The sequence below is a fragment of the Stegodyphus dumicola genome, chromosome 12, assembly GCF_044657685.1.
Source record: "Stegodyphus dumicola isolate Sdum_Otavi_A_Nest chromosome 12, ASM4465768v1".
In the NCBI taxonomy this organism is placed as follows: domain Eukaryota; kingdom Metazoa; phylum Arthropoda; class Arachnida; order Araneae; family Eresidae; genus Stegodyphus; species Stegodyphus dumicola.
Genome location: NC_140779.1, coordinates 71415984 through 71436866, shown reverse-complemented (window position 1 = coordinate 71436866; position 20883 = coordinate 71415984). Strand labels below are relative to the sequence as shown.

The following is a 20883-nucleotide window of genomic DNA, read 5'->3' as shown; positions in this document are numbered from 1 at the left end:
AACGTCAGATGCGCCTACTTACAAATGATCATTACTAAAAACTAATTAGTTGTTTTTAGCTACAGAACAAATTAACCAAATGATGGAAAAAATTAACTAAGGCACAAAATAAACAAGAAAAATTTCTCCAAGAGCTCAATCAATACTAAGTAAAAAACTTGACTAAGATCAAACAAACAAAACGTGCTGCTCAAAAGGCAACAGAAACTACCTCAACTACTCAATGAATATAAAATACCCCAGAAACAAATAATCGTACTTTCACTCAATCCTCAAAACCGGATTTGGAACATATAAACAAATTCAAGCCTCTCTTAGCACATAATGAGATGGAACAAAATCCTACCATTAACAATACAGAAAACCCAAAACCCTTTCGCGGGCGCAAAGCTAAAATACTCTTTTCTGTGATAAAGTACATTATAGACAATGTTCTCAACCCTCTTAAACATTATTTGGTCGTAAATAATTTTTCGGATCAGGGGTCTTTTGTCTAGGGCGTGGCTAGAGGTTATAGCCACTACGCACTTAAGACATTTAGCTTACCTGTTAGAGCAAAATTAATTCAGCTTATTATGACACATTTTTATGAGAAATTAATATTTATGAAAATAACAATTTTAATGATAATTAAATACAAAATGTTTGAGGAATAAAGTAATATACAATTTTACTGTAATAAACAGCAAAAATACTCCAAGAGGAGTTGGATTTTGCATTTCTAAAACTTCAGAGGACGGACCACTGTCTTCTGTAAATTCTGGCGGAGATCTGGCAATAAAATGCTTATTCCATTTCACTTGCGGCTGAGAAGTAGAGGGAAGCTGTAACTACTCAATTTCTTCATCATCAGAACTAGAAATGTTTTCCTCTTGAATAAAGTCCGCAAAGTCTTGAGTAAAGTCTTCATCAGTATCACTATTATTAGATACTGCTGAACCATCATCTGATGGCAAATCTTCAAAAATAGCAAGAGTCTCTTGTACAGATAAGCTCTTTCAAGACATTGTAATAAACTTTAAAAAATTATGTCGAAATTAAAATAATAAAAGAAATGCACTATAATCTTATAAAAGCAGAAAGCTAATTTAAAATAATACAAAAAAAATTATCCACATAGAGAAAGCATTCTAAATATCGTCTCTCTAAAAAAAGGCAACATTCCGGCCGAACAGAAAAAACTATACTTAGAGTCAAATCAAGCCCAAAACCTCATCACTTGCACCCCTACAGAAATATAAAACTGTCAAACATAACTCTTCTCTCAGGTAGAGGCAAGGTCAGTGTTACTCCCATAAAAAGGCGGTGGATAAATCTTGTATCCACGACCAAAAACTTTCCAAAAACCTAGTAAAAATGAATTGTTTTTGCTTGTGAATTAGTTTAATTGATCTTAATGATATAAAATATACATTAAAACTGTCAAAATGCTTTGCATAAATTAGAAATATTATTTAAAATAATAAAATTTTAATTTGCAGTATTTATGCAGCGAATGTACAAGTTCAGTACTCCATCAGAGACCATAATTCGATAATAATGTACAGTGCTGCCATCTGTAATGTTTTTGTGCATTTCAGCTTCAATAAATGCAGATGGCTAACAAAGATAACCACTGCGCACTTAGAGAAAAAATTATTTCTAGGTGGCTCGACTTTGTAGTCACTGGCCGCGAAAGGGTTAAATCTCCTGCCAATGAAAAAAGATGATTTAGTCATTCATATGAAAGAGTGAACAAAATCCCTCCGATAGTAATATTAGAAGGAGACATTAACTAGAAAAAACTTAAAGAAGAAACTGAACCTTTTCGCACCGAAAAGATAATTGACGACCTAGAAAGTGAAACATTTAACATTAAACTAGATGTTGCAGAAAACTACAGGAAAGTCACTACATATTTGAATGAAAAGGATACATTTCATTCCATACATTTTTACAGAAGTCAGATAAACCCATCAAGGTCGTAATGAAAATTTACTCGCATAAATATGCATAAAAGACATAGAAGAATTTAGAAAGTTGGAAACACAATTTTAAAAAATTAAGCAACTCACGAAATATAAATTGGGTCAATTGTTCCTTTAACAATGTTTTTGGTAAACCCCACGAACGTAGAAAAGGATAAACATACACTAAACTACAATACCTTCTATTAAAGAAAGTAGCTATAGAGCCCTACCGTTCAAAGCCTGGGCCTGCGCAGTGTCACAGGTGTAAAAGCTGTGCCCACAGCAACTTGCAAGAAAGGTGCACAATTTCACCCGACTTGGAAATGCAAACATATCAAAGAACAAGGACCTGGAAGTGCTTCCTGCGTGGAAATAATAGCATAGCATCTTACAAAGGATGAATAGCACGTTCCCAAAACAACGTCAGATCCATGACTAAAAATTAAATCCTACTTAACTTTCCGGCAACAGGACAATGATTCTTCCAAACTTGCCACTACAAAGACTTCAAAACTTGATCCGCGCTGGAAGAATTTTAAAGGTACTCAAGGAAAGATATGCAAAGACAGTAAACCTTCGCAAATACACTAGATAACCAAAAAAAAGTGCCAATATTCTCATTTCAAGACTTGAAATCAGCGTTGATATAGACTGGTGTGCAAAAATTAAGGACGAAGTCGAAAAATTAGCATATCAGCTGAACGAAGAGGCAGAGCGGACAGAAAGACCAATCAGGAGATTAAGTAAGGTGATGTACGGTAGCACATGCGCAGATATGCAGGTAGACGTAATGGGGGAGTGTCTGAGTAGTATAAAGCATGTTGTCGGTGTAAGATCAGTATTTCTGCCAAAGAGATTGCACGCCGTATAGCAGTTAAAATCCCACCGAGTTGCTGCCTCAGCGAGAAATGGCGAATAATCAATCTGTTAGACGACATCTGGATGCTTTTACCCGAGGTCGAATCATTGGGAAGTTGGAGGAAGGCCGTAGTGTGACAAGTGTGGCTGCAGAGTTCGGAATTCCTCACAGCATCGTTTCACGACTTTGGAGACAATTTCAAACTACAGGAACAGCTATCCGGGGGTTTAGTAGTGGTCGTCTACGAGGAACCACACCCGCAGATGACCGGTGTATTGCCTTACAGGCCAGAAGAAACAGGCGGCAGACAGTGGGAGAAATCGCTAGACACACGACACAGGCGATTGGACGACCGATATCGCGTTTTACCGTGGCCAGAAGACTGCACGGTGGTGGTCTGTTTGCACGACGCCCTGTACGGTGTGTACCTCTAACGCCTGCCCATCGGAGAAGGCGTTCTCTGTGGTGCCGGGAACACCGGAATTGGAGAGACAATGAATGGAGACGAGTACTCTTTACAGATGAGAGCAGATTCAGTCTGAGTAGCGATTCTCATCGCATACTCATCTGGAGAGAGCGGGGAAGCCGCAATCATCCCTCGAACATCATTGAAAGGGACAGGTATGGAGGTGGCGGTGTTCTCGTTTGGGGAGGCATCATGCTTGGTAGTCGTACAGACCTTCACATCTTCGACGCAGGTTCAGTCAACGGGACCCGTTATTGTAACGAGATTCTTCTTCCATATGTGCGTCTTTTTAGAGGCGCTATGAGTCTGCAGTTCCTTTTCATAGACGACAATGCACCATGTCATCGCACAGTAGCTGCCGAACAGCTCTTAGAGAGGATATTGAACGTATGGATTGGCCGGCACGATCTCCGGATCTCAATCCCATCGAGCATGTATGGGATTTTCTAGGCAGACGCTTGGCAGCTCGTACCTTACCACCAGTAACGATTCCGGAGCTTCGATTGGCGCTGCAAGACGAATGGGCAGCAATGCCTCAACAACTCATTGACACCCTCATTCTCAGCATGGGCAGACGCTGTGAAACCTGCCTAGCAGTCAGGGGAAATCATATCCCCTATTAAAGATCGGATGTTTCTTGCTGGACACCCATCACAGTGATGTTTCGGTCTTCAGTTGCATTGCGCTCAGTGCTACTTTTTCAATAAAGCTTCTTTATATCCCTCTGATTTCTCTTTTAGTAAGTGTTGCTTACATTACTCATGTCCTTACGTATTGGGGATCTTACGGTATTAAATGTGTTGATTTGGAAAGCTTTTGTACAAAGTTATATTGAAAAAAACCGTCTCGTCCTTAATTTTTGCACACCAGTGTAGTAGAAACTTTGGTTAAGCTAGAACATGGACTGGACATCAAATCTGCATTTTATATACAGCACTGCGGCAAACTGCTATATTTACGTAGCCGAAACTTTGGCTAAGTCTGAATATGGACTGCACATCTAGCCAGCATTCTATATACAGCACAAGGGCAAAATGCTATATTAATGTATCTAACACCAGTGGTGTTAAAAAAACAGCATACAGAAACAGACTTGTTTCTAATAAATGAAACGCATCTTAGAACGTGCGTTCGTTTCAGGTTACATGGGTATATAATACCTTTCGCAAAGAACCTACATACAATCGTGGCGGTGATATTGCAATTAAAAAGCATCTGAAGTACTCTAAGTATTTTCTACCCACTCCTCTACATATTAAGCTGTCTTGATCTACGAAAGCACTTATAAAGCTTTTCTATTCGTCTCCGCGTACAATCCGCAACGCATGTGATTTCCAATCAGGACTTACATAATCTTACAAGTGCAAATATCCCAACATTGATCGCGGATGATTTTAATTGTTAGTTGGAACTCAACATGCACAAACTACAATAGGAGAATTATCAACAGTTCTGCCGAACAAAATAGAATCAACATCATAGGACCTGCAATCCCACAAGAATTAACTGTAATGACTCAACAAAAGTTTGTTATGAGTTTTTTTTTTAATATGATTTTGACATACTCATAACAAAAGAGGATACAACATAAACCTCATCTGGAAGTGGTTGAAGAACTAAGCTCCAACCACTTCCCAACGATTTTTATCTATTACAGACTACATCCGCCCCATTCTGAACACAAAAAGATCATCAACTGGGCGCAATTCCGTGAGAAACTTGACACCATCAAATGCAGCACACAACTTAGTTCCATTTTCGACACTGAACTGGCTGTCACGAAACTAAACAGCGATGTCAAAAATGCAATCAATGACTCGCGTAAAGATGCCAAACATGCAAATAAAAATGTATTATCAGACACCATCTGAAAAAATTAAGGAGAAAACAGAATAGAATACGCTGAAAAATAGCGCAAGATCCTAACATCAAACGAAGACTGGACTGCTTAGTTAATGAGGTTTCAGTGATTTCAAATCTAAAAAATGGGACTTAACACTTGACAACATGGAGATTGAAGACGAAACTCTTTGCAGAATTGCCTAGTCTCTAAGAACTGACAGAACAAACCAAATTGACCCGCTGATGCATAATAACAGCACTGCACAATCCGAAAGTGGAGTTGCTAAAGTTTTTGCGAAAGCCCTTGCTGAAGCCTTCATTCCAAATGCATCTTATTTCCTGCAGGAAGATAACATTCTTCATAATGAGCTAATTTCATATTTACAAAGAAACTCAGCTGCAATAATTTTACATGCAACCCCAACTCCTATGAAAATTATTAGCATTGTGAAAAGATTAAATGTGAAAAAAAGCGATGGGCTTTAATGAAATATCCAAAAAGGCAATTAAAGAAGCACTAAAAAAATTAACCATCTTCATAACTAACATCATAAATGCATGTCTGCATTTGACCTACTTCCCAGAACAGTGGAAACCTGCAATGATTCTAAACTTTTCAAATTCAGGAAAGAACCACCAACTATCGCCCAATAAGTCGGTTCCATGCATTAGAAAAATTATTAAAAGAGTTATTTAAAAAAGACTGAATGAATTCCTTGTAAACAATATTGTCAAAAACGACCAGTTTGGATTCACACATGGACAATGCACAACGATGCTAATTCTCAAGAAACAACTGCAGAGGATTTTACGAAAAAAACAATATCTGGTGTCATAATTCCTGGATGTAGAAAAAAACTTCGATCGAATTTTAGCAAGAAGGACTTTTGTACAAACTTACCATACTCAAACTATTATCCATGATGATCATACTTCTTAAATCCTATTTAAATTGTCGAACATTTTAAACTCCTGCAAGACAAACTATCGAACAGAAAATCATACGCGCTGGAGTTTTCACAAGGGTCAGTATTAGGACCCACACTTTTTAATGATGGAACGAACCTCTCAGCTGCAAGATTGCAAAATATGCTGATGACATGGTAACTATGACCAAATCAATCGTGCCAAATCACGCTGTAGAAAATCTACCATTATGTCTAAATGTAATTGTACACTGGTGTAATTCATGGAAATTTAAATAACATGCAAGTAAATGTAGTAATATATTACTCAGAAGATACAACAAAAACTACCCTGTCAACTTAAATTTAAGAGTTGGAAATCAAAGTCTCCCTGTCGTAAATTGCACAAAATATCTGGATGTAATCCTAGATGTTCAGCTAAAAGTCAAGGCCTTCAGTTAGAAAAATAGCCTGCATGATATTGTATAGCCTCTCGGGAAGGAAATGGAAGCTACACCTAAGAGTAAAACGGACTCTATATAACACCAAATTGTCAGATTCTCTTTTATGCTGTCCTAGTTTGACCTACAGCTCCAAAACCATAATACAAAAAATTAGGTGTTCCAAAATAAAATTCTAAGAACGATTACGAATGCACCCGTGGTTCCTCCGAAATCAGAATATACGCCATGATCTAAACATACTTCCTGCTCACGACTATATCCTTGCACGTGCATATAATATTTTTGGGAAAACTGCAAATTCCAATTATTACAGTGTAAAGGATTATTATCTTAGTACTCAGTATTCTTTTAAGCGTCCTCGTATGATTATCGCATGCTGTATATTGTTGCGTTCATTGGGTTCGTGGATTCGGAATGATTGATGACAGCACTTGATGAAGAATCAGAACACAATTTATTTAGCCAGTATTACTGAGGACAGTTCCAAAATCATGTTTACAGTCGTCGAAAAACTACGACATAATCAGCAGCACATCCTTCAGGCTATGAAGATGAAGACAGCTTCACGGCAAAGCACTCGAGAACAGCTCGCGACTCGGTTTGGTTGTTCTCGGAATTTAGTGTACTCTCGAGACACTTCACGCTACAACTTGCGATGCACACTCTCGATGCACCAACTCGCCATACACTCGACGTCCAACTCAACACTAGACTCGATAGCCTCAACGATGCATTTCACTATCCGCTGACGAGGCACTAGACTGACGATCAACTCGATGAACTGCGAGACACACGACAGACTTGAGATCGGCTAAGAGACTCTGACGAGACACATTAGACTGACAGCCATCTCGCTAGACTACGCACTGACTGACTCTGACTACCGACTCGACTGCTACTCCGCGTGCAGGCAGGGTTTATATACAAGGTGGACCAAATAAGACCTACCAGTGTTAAACACAACTTTATTTTCTGATATAATTATTTTTTCTTTTTGTAGGTTATAATTGAATTCTTGGAAATTTATTATGGAGCCATACAGTACAAAACAACGCGTTAAAACTATCTTGCCAACGATCAATTGTTATGACGCAACGTAAATATCGGCAATATTTTAATTCAAGTGTACTGTTTGGTGCAGTGTTATGACCAACAGAGTTATCGGCTTATATTTCTTCGAGAATGAGGATGGAACGCCGGAAACGATTTTCGGGGCTTCTTACAGAACAAGGATTCAAAACATTTTGCGGCCAATGGTGGAGCAGAATCCTTTTTTTATGGGGATATTTAAAAGACAAAGTGTATGTTAATAAAGCAAAGACTATTAGACAGCTGAAGCAGAATATTCGAGACGAAATACTGAGCCTTCAACCAGAAACATTACGTGGTGTAATGGAAAACGCGTTAAAAAGAGCCAATCTCTGTATCGAGCAAAATGGTAAACATTTGTCTGATATCATATTTCATACATAAACCGGTAAGAATTCATTCCAGAAGGTTCTCTCCGTCTATGACATAGTGCCTATTTTGTCGCCAAATGGGCGATTTCGCGCCAAACATGACAATCCTGCTTTCCCTTGCCATTTTCTGGCAACCCTAAACCCATTTGTGGAGAAGCTATCTTACCGCGACGGGGCATTTCGTAATACTAAGGAATATGATCTCACTACTCAGCATCCTTTCAAGCGTCCTCGCATGATTCATCATAATACTACGCATTAATATGCTATATGTGCTTTCAAGTCATTATTGCAATGTGTATTTTATTTGTAACTGTGTATTTATTTTAATATTATCTCAAATGCCTCTTTAGGATACTGCGTATACTGCTGCTGTGTTGCTTTAATGACTTTGCTATCTCATGAAGATAATTGGCGCCTAATGGCCCCAATCTTTCTACTTCCAGTTCTGGTTGAAGAGACTATTACCAGCTCCAAAAGCACATCCTTCGCCGTACCGCGGCGCTCTGCGATTATTTCTTCACATCCGCCAAAAATGCATATCAATAACAGGTCAAAAACCAATTAGGTCGCATGCCTGTCCCATCTTCAACTATCGGTAACGGTGAGTATGCTCCTTCACTTCTTTTTAAGGTGTCTTGTACAGCGCACGCTGACTTTGCGTTTTGCGTGCCTTGACATATAATCTGACGTCATGATGCTGATATCTGCATAAGCATCACTTTTCTATTGAGTTGGCTTTTCGTTCTACTGATCGCAAAAAGCCCTATTAAACATTTTCATTGTTGTATGTTGAAAAATGAATTTGTTGCTTAAGTTTTGCTCACTAGTGTAATTTTCAAAGTTATAATTATTCTTACCCAGCTTTTAAAAACAGTGTTATTCTAAAAGAAACAGGCATATTAAATACTTCTGAACTGAAAATTGTTATTGTGCTTTTATCAGGCAGCATTATAAAAGTTTTCAGTTACGACCTCCTCCTTTTCTTTGTTTCCGTAACGTCAGCATTACGTACCCTCTCTTAAAGTAAGTTCAGCAATATGGCCGCGATAAGTAGAAAAAGCTTTCTCTGCGCTTTCAAAAGAGAAATTTTCTACTGTATAGCGTGATTTTAGAACACTATATGGAACAACTCTGCTTTGGAGAAGATATGACTATTCAACGCACCAGAAGATGGCTCTAGCACCGAGAGGTTCATGTGAATACGTCACCTTAAGTGAATGAAGTATCGGGTCCACGTCCAAATCTGACGCTTTTAACTTTATTTGCAATGTCTGTGATTATAGTCGGTGCGCAACGCCGAGGTTGTGGCGATGTAGAGTTTGTGCTATTTTCTGATTTTTCTAGCGAAAACAGATCGCTGTTTACATGGGGAGAAAAACATCTTATTTTTTAATAGATAAATAGCCATAATTTCACGATCTTTTAAAAAAATTCGGAAAAATCACCAACTTGACTTGTGGGGACTTGACAACTACTTGTCGGGATTTATCAAGGACGTAGTTTTTAATCCTTCCCTCCTTACAATCTTAAACAAAGCATTACAAAAATTGTTGGGAAGAACTTGACTATCGCATTGATATCTGTCGCTTTACAAAGGGGTCAATATATATACATCACTTAGCCACATAAACTTCATTGTAAAACCTTCTAGCCACGTAGGTATTTCAGCTGCGCTGTTAGAAATCTCGTTTCTCTAAAATTTTTATTAATGTATTCATTTTTTTAGGCTACATACATCACGCGCTTTTATTAATAGAATTGCTGCAACCAAATATTTATTTACAAGAAAGTAAAATGCGAGATCCCCTTCAATTGATAGCCAAGACTGGAGCATTTATAGAACAACATTGAAATATATTGAAACCAAGCTCTAAAAAAATTAAGATTGATTTGTATTTAATATTAAATTATATTGTATTCCGATAATATTTGATCACTGAGAAGAGATTTTCAGAGAGTCAAAGAAAGAAAAAAAGAAACTATATAGTTTAAAACAGTTCCCCCCCCCAATGTGTTGTTACGAATTTTGTACACAGATAGGGGATTTTAGTGCAACTGCGCGTGAAGTTGTATTTTTCTGTATAATGTAACAGGAAAATTTAAAGAGATGATGCTCTGCCGTAAAAGTAAAAATACAGGGGGAAATCTATTTTAGATTGACTAAACAGCTATGTCGCTAATTTGGTGAAATAACGCCAAGCCGGCAACGGATTTCGACTAACTTTTGTCGCCAAATTTGGCAAAGAATTGCCAAAAGTTCCCAAACTTGGTGACATTTTGGTTCAGTCCCTGTATAACTTTAATGGATATTGTAACTGAATAACTGCAATTGATGTTCTGTATAACTGTAACCGTATTCAGCCCTCATATGCCTTCCAGAAATTTCGAGAAGCAGAAAGTACCAGAAATATCTCGGTCGGGCGAAAACTATATAAGACCGGAGAGAGCACCTGCTCTCAGTTGTTAGTTCAGCGTGAGTTTGGAGAACTAAGATATGCCCGGGTTAGCATCGTTCTTTAGATACGGTTTGCACTGCATTGTGGTTAAAGTTCTTAGTCTCAAGTGTAAATACTGATTGTAATCTGTGATACTGTGAACATCTGTAAGAGTATTTCTGTGGAAAAATCCAGAACTCTGAAGTGTTTCTTTGGATAAAATAAATTTTATCAATCTATTACCGGAACTGTAAGCATTCAATCTAATACCAACCCGCGCGTAAGCAACAATTTTTGGTTGCAGGGGCTCTAGCACCAATTGGTGATTGATTGATTGGTGACCAATTGATTGGTGCCAGGATTGAATGCCAGGGACAAGATCGATGAATGAGTAATTAAGTCAGCTGGTGGCAGCATTTTGCTCGCATTCAAAGAGATGAAAGCGTGCCAAGAAAAGACTGAAGCTGGTGAAGAACAAATGAAAAGAGAAACTACTACCATAATAAAAAAAAATTCAAGTTTATGGAAGGCAAAATAGTCACGGATGAGGACAAAGTTGGAGCATTTCAAGAAAGAGTTACTGCTCTGGAACAACAAATCGAAGGGTTTCTGACGTCCAACAATTCGAACAACAAATTGATATGGATCTCTGTTGCAATGAAATCGAAAGTTTAGAGAAATCCTTAACGACAATTGGTCACCATTCTAACGCCTTTAAATTCGAACATATGTCGTCCCGGCCCTCTCTAAAGCTAACCACATATGATGGAATGACTTCCTGGCAGGTATACAAGACGCAGTTCTCCATGCTAGCAAACGCAAATGGATAGGGTTCCGAATGTACAGCCTGCCATCTCGTCATTTCACTGAGAGCAGATGCAGCGGATATCCTTCAGAATTTTCTTGAAAACCAGAGGCTAGACTTCTATCTGGCGCGTTCGAGCTGCGCTTTGGGTAGAAGAGTTTAAGACTATAGCAGGCTTCAGTTAAAATCTCGCCAACAGAAGACCACGAAAGAACTCCAGGACCTCGCCACGGACGTTGAAAGTCTCATCTCGCATTCTTGAACTGCTCAAGATAAACGTGGGAACTAGTCCCTGCAGTACTTCATCTTGGCATTCGGGATCCTGAGATACAGAAAGCTCTGAAAATGGTGGATGTAAAGGATTTAAAAAACGCTTTAGTGTATGCCATGAAATTCGAGGCAGCCGAGCAATAAACATGTAGAGACTGCTACCAATCAGAGCTGCTCAAGTTCAGAAGCCAGTGGATTAAGTGACTGCTCATTTTGACATTTAACCAAACAAGTCAATGCCTTGAGACAGAATAAGAGGGACAAGAAACCAATCCTAAAGTGCTGGAACTGCAGTGCTGAAGGCCACGTACAAAAGAGTTGCAGATCACCCCAACGCACAGAAGCTCAGATCGCTCTCAAGCAAGAACGCAGGAAACAAATCAATGCGAATCTCGTGGAGTGGGGATTGCCAGATATTGATAAGTCCCATTTTAAAGCACTTCAAATTTCTGCAGTAGTGACGGTAGTAATGGACTTTTCATCGTGAGGTATATTAATGGAGTTCCTTGTAATATGGTCATCGATACAGATGCCAAAGTTACCATCATTCGAAAAGATTTGGCTCAACAATTGGAAGGTAAACTCATCTGGACGCTGCCCAGCGTTACCCTACCGACTGTATCCGGGAATAAGATCGACATCGACAGAAAATTAAACGTTAACATCACGGTTCGAAGTTCCGCCTACCATCACACGGCATACGTAGCAAGTATGAATGACAGCAGAGAAATATTGAGGATGCCCCGAAAATATCTATCTGCTGAGAGAATTTTCCTGGGGCTTTGCACCTATTAAACGAGATTTGTGAAGGACTTTTATTCTATGACAAGACACCTTCAAAAGCTGACAAAGAGCAAGCAGAAGTTATTGCGGACGAAAGAATGTGAGGAAGCATTTAAAAAATTGAAGGAAGCTTTAACATCGGCTCCAATCCCGACATATCCTAAGCTCGACAAACCATTTATTCTCGACACGGATGAGAGCAATCAGAGTGTTGGGGCTGTTTTATCCCAAGATATAAACGGCCAAAAACCTGTCATAGCCTATTGGAGCAAGTGCCTACCAAATCCGGAGATGAATTACTCTGTCACCAGGAAAGAGTTGCTCGCCATAGTTAAAGCCGTAAAACATTTACATCATCTCAAGGCATCTTCTACGGCAGAAAATTCCTACTCCGCACGGATCATGCTTCGTTGACCTGGCTTTTAAATTTCAACAATCCTGAAGGTCAAATTGCCAGGTGGACGCAGAGGCTCCAGGAATATGACACAATTATCCGTTACTAGAAGGGATCATCACATGGAAACACAGACACCCTGTCTAGAAGACCCTGCACAGAAAGCTGCCGACATTGTTTCAAGGTCGAAGTGAAATACGAGCTATTTAGTCCGGTCGTATGTCAAGTTATGAATTCAACATGTTCCTCACTCTATGGGTCCTGGTTAGATTAGTCAGGAAAGACCAGTTGGAAGACGGCGACATTAAGCCCACAATGAACTTATTGGAGTGTTCATACAAGAAAACTATCTGGTAGGACATTTCGATGTATAGTTCTACGACACACACACACAAAAAAAAAATATTGGGGTTTCTGAGAATCACTCCCGTTTCTTATACCGGGAGTTTGAGTCGGATGATGGAAAGGCATTCCGATGGCAGCTGATACGTCCAAGATCTCGAATCCCAGACGTCCTCAAAGAGTTAAACAGCAGTCCAACAGAAGGCCACTTCGGAATAAAAAAGACGTTGCACAGAGTTCGAGACCACTTCTATTGGATAAATGCAAAGGCCGATGCGAAAGTAACAAGCTTGCGATACCTGTGCGGGTGGAAACAAAAGAAACGCAGCTGAGGAAGCTTCAATGTTACAGTGTAAGAGCGCCTTTAACATCCTAGTATCTCTGCCCCGAACAGCTAATAGCAACAAATACATACTCGCGGTCACTAATTTCTTCACCAAGTGGCTTGAAATGTATCGTATTCCTGATCAAGAGGCTGTCACGGCAGCAGAGGTAGTAATACAGCTTTGGATTTCCAGGTTCGGTGCGCCTCTTCAATTTCATTCTGATCAAAGAAGAGATTTGGCATCGACTGCAACTCTGCATTCAAAAAATCCAAACGACACCTTCATATCCCCAGTCAGACAGGATGGTAGAGAGGTTTAATCGAACTATCCTTAAAAACCACTCGCTGGTGGTTTCCAGAAACCAAATGGACTGGGACAAGTAGTTACCACTGTTATTACTGGTCTATCGCAGTGCTGTCCACGAGACTACTGGCTTTCCTCATCACAGATGCTCTTCGGTCCTGATCTTCGTCTTCCTTGTAATCTCTTGTTTGGTGGCCCTTCTGATGCGTCTTCATCGCCTGAAGATTTCATCAAAGATCTCCAGGAGCGGTTTGAAATGATGTACAATATAGGACGAGAACGAGTTAACTTAGCGACGGAAACGATGAAGACCCGAGAGCTACAGGACATCAGTTCAAATAAAGTGTCAAGATTCGGTTATGGAATCCGATTCGACGGACAGGACTCTCTCCTAACCTACAGTCACCTTGGGACAGTCCTTACACAATCCTAAACAGGGTGAACAACGTTGCAGTTCGGATCCGTAAGTCATCAAATTCCAAGCTTAAAGTCGTTCATTACGGTTGATACCCTTTACTATGGTCATGGTCCTATTGGTATGTGAAATTCTTAAATTTATTCATTGCTTTTGATTTTTGCATTTTATTTTTTATGTCATCTATTGGAATCATTATTTAAGTATTGCATAGATTTGCTTCAATCTATTAGTTGTAAGTATGAGTTCCTGTCTAGGGACTGTACTGCCCGGCACATGATATCCTTGGTAGGAGGGCAATGTTAATAATTTTGTAAATAAATGAATGACTTTAGCGCAATTACATAATGAAATTCTTCTATTCTCTGTATAATGTAGCAGGAAAATCTAGAGAGATGATGCTCTGTCGGAAAACTAAGCATACAGGGGCCTTAACATTTGAGTAAAGGGCTATCTCGTTAATTTGGCGAGGAATCGCCAAACGTCGCCGAACTTGCCGACATTTTGGTCTGTTTCATGTATTACTGTAATGGATATTGTAACTGAATAACTTATAGATTTTCTATGTAACTCTAACCATATTCGACGCTCATACACCTTCCAGAAATTTCGAGAAGCACAAAGTATTAGAAATATCTCGGCGGCCGGATGAAAACTATATCAGAACGAAGAAAGCATCTGCTCTCAGTTTCTAGTTCAGCGTGAGTTTGGAGTACTAGATATCTCCAGGTTAGCTCCATTCTTTAGCTACACTTTGCATTGCAACGTGTTTAACTTTCTTAGTAGTTTGAAGTGTAACTACTGGTTGTACTCTCTAATATTGTAAACACCTTTACGAGTATTGGAAAGTTCCAGAACTCTGAAGTGTTTCTTTTGATAACATAGATTTTATGAACCTATTATCAGACCTATGTACATTCAATCTATTATGAACTCATACCCACACAACAGACTCTTTTTTTTTTTCTCATAAAATTGGGCTCGAAAATTGGCTATACTTTACTTTTACTTTTTATAACAACTTTGCCCTAAGCATATGCTTTTACTTATTATTCTTAAGCATACTACAGAAGAATCACTGCAGTAACCACAGTACTGCAGTCTTCAACAAAATTTTCATCAAATGAAATTTCATGGATTGTGAAATTAAACCTCAACCATATTGAAGATTATAATAAAATAGAAACTCTGTGTAAGTTATGTAGTTTAACTAACTTGCTTAGCAAAAAATGAAAAAGAGGACGGTAATTATGAGTATTCACATCTTTACCTTTTTTTAACTATTATGTGTGATGTCTGTGTACTCTTAAATTTCATGAAAATTCAATAAGCCTTTTAACTATACTGCAGTGATTAAGTAAATCTATTAAGCACATTATTGAAGAAAAGCACATTATTGGATAAATTAAGCATTCATTTTTATATAAACTGCATATACTTACATGCAGTTTGATCAAACTGCATATACTTACATGCAGTTTGATTCTGAAAAATCCAATAATATACTAACTATAATTTATAGTGGTACATTTAGAATAATATATTTTGGCAAAAGTCATTAACAAATCAGAAGAAAGAAGCTAATAATTAATTTGACATATTAAAACTGAAGGAATAACCTAAAATGAAATTCAATACAATAGCATTTAAAGCAAGTATAACATATAGTATATAGCGTGTGATTATTTTATAATTTCCTCATTTTATTTGTTGGGCACTGGCAACAGTTTTTAAGTTTAAAAATCTCTTTAGAATGCATTTAAATTTAATTTCTTATCTCACATGTAAATATGTGCCAGTTTCCCTCAGAAAGTCCTCTATGTAGATATCCCTTCCCTTAGGCAGCTAGCCCTCCTTGCTTTCCCATATTCAAATTACCTAAACCAATCTTCTTTTCCATAATACATTACATCATATACTCTGTAATCCTACTGCTATCTATATGTAGAATTAAATGTCTGATATATTTTTACTATTTTGACAAGCATTTTATTTCAGAATATATTGCTTCAATTTACTAATCTGAATTTCTGTTATTTATGCATAATGATAACCAATTAAACAGTACATTTTAAAGATAAACTACATGTTCAAATAATGAATCTCTTAACTGAAATATGAAACACTTATGCATTATCAAATTTTTTTATGCATCTCCACGGTAAAACACTGCTTATCTCCTTTGACTACAATCACTCTTATCATATACATGTAAATGTATATACTTCATGTCATTCCCTGTCACTTATAGATATTCGATTTTTTTTTTTTTTTTTCAATATGAATGTTCATTCTACTATTGTAAAAATACACCTATAAGGCATAATATATTGTTATAAGGCATGCAATGGTTTGATTCTATGTGAAAGGGTGAATGGTTTGATTCTACATGGGTGTTTTTATGGTTTTCCCCATGTGTAACGTGGATATGAACCAATATGTATATGAGGTCTTTCACAAAGGAAGCCCTTTCCTTAGGCAGATAACCCTCATGTGCTTTGCCATAATCAAATAAACCAAGCAAAATATAGTTGAAATGTTAAATATGTATGTACGTAATTAATAATTTTTTACAAAAGTCATCTTTTTTCCCTCAGTTAAATTCAGCCCACTAGTGGCCAAATGGTGAAGTTGCTAATCCGGGCTTTGAATCCCAACGGACAGGCTGGCTGCATTTGCATTTTTGTGATTTTCCCCGTAATATGTATATGAGCCAGCTTGCTTCAGAAAGTCCTCTGCAAAGTCTTCCCCCTCCTTATGTATGTACGCTTCACATGCTTTGCTCTAATCAAATAAAGCAAACACCCAAACGGCAAAATTCGCCAAACTGTGTAAAGGTGGTTGCGTTAATATGCAAGTACCATATATATACACCTGATATAATTCTCTGCTATATATAGGCTTTCAATTTTGTAATACAAGTGTTCATTCTACTATTGTTGATATATTAACTTAATGCTAGTTCTATCAAAATCACTGTCACTTACACCATTTATATGTATCTGTAGTATGAAATACTATGTGTTTGCAGTCAGAGGGGATAACCCTTTGATTGCAAACACTCCTGTTATATGTATATATTGATATAATTCTCTGCAGTTCAGTCTGCTATTGTAAATGTACTCATATAATGTATGTAACATCAAAATCATTGCTGCATTAGCCCTTTCATATGTATTTGCAATGTGAAACATTGTTTATTCCCTTCAGTTGCAATCATCCCAGTCATAGGCATATATGTCCTACACATATGTGTATACTTGATGTAATTCTCTGTTATATTTGATGTAATTCTCTGTTATATATAAAAGTATTCAAATTTATAATATAACTGTTCATTCTACTATTGTAAATATAATAATATAATGCATAAGTTCCACACAAGCAAACTCATATATGTGTAACCATAGTATAATAAAAAATCAACCAACTGGAATGCAAAGAACAGAAAATTTTCGCTCCCGATTTTAGAACACATTTCTGTATTTGTAATAAAATTCATTGTACCACTGACTAATAAACAGCCACAGGTCAATGTTAAGTAAATTTTTATGTAAATCACAATACTGTGCTGCTCAAAGTATCTTGTAACAAGAAATACAATACTACTCTTATATACACCCTCAAAGAATTATGGCGTCACCCAATGTGACGATATGTGTTCTGTGCTAGTTTTTGGCATGATTGTGTGTTCTGAGATGGTTTTTGATTCGATATTGTTTGTATGGCAACCCTTTTGACATTGAAACTTTATTTTACTGGAATGGTTGGTTGGTTTAGTGGGCGTTTTGAAATGGCTTATATTGCAATGAAAGACGTGGTGGCAAAATTTCAGTCTTGTATTTTGGATTGTGTGCAAGGTAAATTTAGTATTAAAAGGTGAGTTTTAACAAGTCTTTTGTTCACGGGTGTGTTTATGCAGATTTTATTCACAAACGTATGCTGGGCTTTGTATCCTCTGTATCTCAGAAGATAAGAGTGGTGGAAATTGACGAGTTTTGCTGATGTTTAAAATTGATATTTTGCTGTTCGAAGAAGCATTCACTATGGAATTTATTTTATTGTTGTTCTTATTTTGTAGAATGTTGTGTTCATTGTTTGTTTGCTATGAATTGCTGTCATTACTGTTGTTTTTTGAATTGTTTTTAATTTAGTTTAATTTATTTTGCTGATTTGTGCACAATGCCGAGGCTGTGCACGATGCCTAGACTGCACAATTCGCTGGATATTTTTTTTCAGTTAAAATAGAAAGCTATGTATTCTTTGAAATTTATTGTTGTTAGTTTACTTTAGTGAAGTGTGCATAATTTCTAGATTCCTATGCTGCACAGATTGTGCAATTCCCTGATGTTTTTTGAAGGTAAAACATATTGCTGTTTATATGGATTCTTGTCAAATATTTTTGGGTTTTTTTTTGGATTTTTGACGTAAATTGTGTTAAAAACGTGGTTTTTGCAATTGCGAAAAAAGCGTTTTCGCACACATTTTAGGCTTAAAGATCGAAATGTAGACAAAAAATTTGGATAGTAATATGGCAGCATGGGGCGCCAACCGAAGGCATGTATAAGAGTAGTTTCATAAAAACTATCAGAAATGTATTGAACAACAGGCCTCATATGTCAATATAACAATTGCATTGCTTTCTAATACTGAAAAAAGAAAAGTTAGAGTTATGAGTTATTCGATGACTCCCAGTGAAATGTTGTTCAGTTTTGCACTGATCGATTAGCAACACATCATCTTCATGGTGTACTGTAAGCCGTCAAGTGTATTGTGATATCCAAATAAACAGTTCTCATTTTTTAATAAACATTATAAAATAATAATTACTTTTAACACTATTAGTCTAATACAGAGGCTTTAAATTACATAATGCTAATTACTTAACATATTTATTAGAAAATATGTGAGATTACATGTTCAATCAAATTTAACAGAACATTTATTTTTCACATAGAAATAGCTTAAAAATCTCCTTTGAAGCTATTTAAAATGCAATTAGAGAACACTTAAATTCCTGTTGATTTTGTGTAAAATTACACCTTTATAAAATTTTTCATGTTTTGGCAGAAATTCAAAATAACTAGATTTTCTGTAGCATCAGAACTAAGAGGTTTGGAAACCCTCATATATAAATCTACATAAGACATCAATCTGATATCTTCAGTAATACATAAGCACAGTGTTACTATCAGAAACTCAAAGACATATAACCGTGTATATAGTTTATAATGATTTATATCTATGAATACTTACAAGCATGAGTCATTATAAGTATATAGAAAGTAATTTTAGTCAATTTACATTCAACATCCGACAAATACAAACTTGGAATAACAAATTACATTTAAAAATTCTGAACAAAAAGCAATAATACATACTAAGACCATAATAAAGAACTTCAGTAATCACGATAGGGGCAAGTTTATTAAAAAATTTGAACTGCAGCTAAGATTTTAGAATTGGAAACATGTGTAACACACATGTTCGGAATTCATTTATAAATACTTCACTATTTTACTGCACTTAGCCGAAAGTCTCAATAATAAAATCAAGAAGTAAAAACGACACTTTGGGAACGCCCAATAAAATTATCGCCTGTAATAAAATCTTACCGTGTGGTTGATTCCCCACATGAAAACACTAAGTAGTGGTTCATTGGCTCGAAACACTTTCGCTTTCTGATGCTTTGGCTTGAAATGCTTTTTCTTTACTTTGCTACCTTTCAATTCGTTTAGATTTGTTGACATGGTGCTTTAATTTATCACTTTTTATACATCCTAAGAACTGACAAATAACAAATTGAACATTTTTTTCTGAGATGTCAAATAGCTATCCTAAAACATTTTTTAAAAAAATGGACGAAATTGCGTGCGTAAGCATTTAAAGTTAAAAAATACGAATTAAGTGTTTCTCACTGCGCAAAGGCTACAAAATGTAAACTTTGGAATGAACTCTTCGGTTACAGTTACGTTCGTTTTTTGGAATACTAATGAGCATTTTCATAGTGTCGCCATCTGGTGGATATATGTCAAACAAGTTTTTATTATATCAAGCAAGAAGAAGGTGAGTAAAATTACATTAAACACTTATGTTCAAACAACAGAAATTATAAATGAATTAGCTTGTCCCTAAATTGAATTTTATTTGAAATTACAATTTTTCTTTTTCATTAAAATTAACAATAATAAGCAATACTATATGGTATATATGTCGGGTCTATACATAGGTCTGCATATTTTATTCGTATAAAGAGCTAAAAATTCCCAAAAATTACTGTTCTGTATTTCGGTAATAAATATGATATTACCGTTCTGTATTTCGGTGACAACACAAAAATTGCTGTTCTCTTTTTTGGTGATAACAACACATGTAACATATGATTTATCAACAATAGTTGGGAATAATACTCGTAATTATGTCAAACTTGTATAATTTAATTTCGATATCACTTAAAAATTTATGCAGTGGAAAAAAAATTATCAAAAAAAATGTTAAATTTGTGTGCATTTAGGAATAACAGACATATTTTAAAAGTACCTTATTAAGAATTTTAAATTCTGACTTATTTAGAATATTAACAAATAAATAAGCTTAAGCTTCTTAAACAAATAATTATTTCTTTATTTAAGAATCGTAAAGTTAACAGTTATGTGAAATTAATCCACTTAATCTCTTGAGAAATTTTTGACACAAGATAAATAATTAGGGTGTTTACTTAACTGTTGATCAATCCTTCATATTTGTTTTCTATGTTCCTTATTAAGAATCATGTAAAGCATACCAAAGTTACCTGACACTCATTACTTTATTTAAAAGATTAATGTCAATTTCAATACTTTCATATTGTCCAATTTTTAAG

The 20883-nt window shown here is 36.5% G+C and overlaps 1 protein-coding gene across 2 annotated transcripts in view; it reads right to left on the bottom strand.

Annotated features, from left to right (window-relative positions):
• Nucleotides 1-19953, bottom strand: part of LOC118182160 (phosphatidylinositol 5-phosphate 4-kinase type-2 alpha-like) — a 131330-nt gene extending 111377 nt beyond the window's left edge. For both annotated transcript variants that reach the window (XM_085806552.1, XM_085806553.1), the window contains exon 1: nt 19637-19953. In XM_085806552.1, the coding sequence (XP_085662678.1) occupies nt 19637-19771 (135 nt within the window). In that variant the 5' untranslated portion in view covers nt 19772-19953. The remainder of the gene's footprint in view (nt 1-19636) is intronic.
• Between the last annotated feature and the right edge of the window lie 930 nt (nt 19954-20883).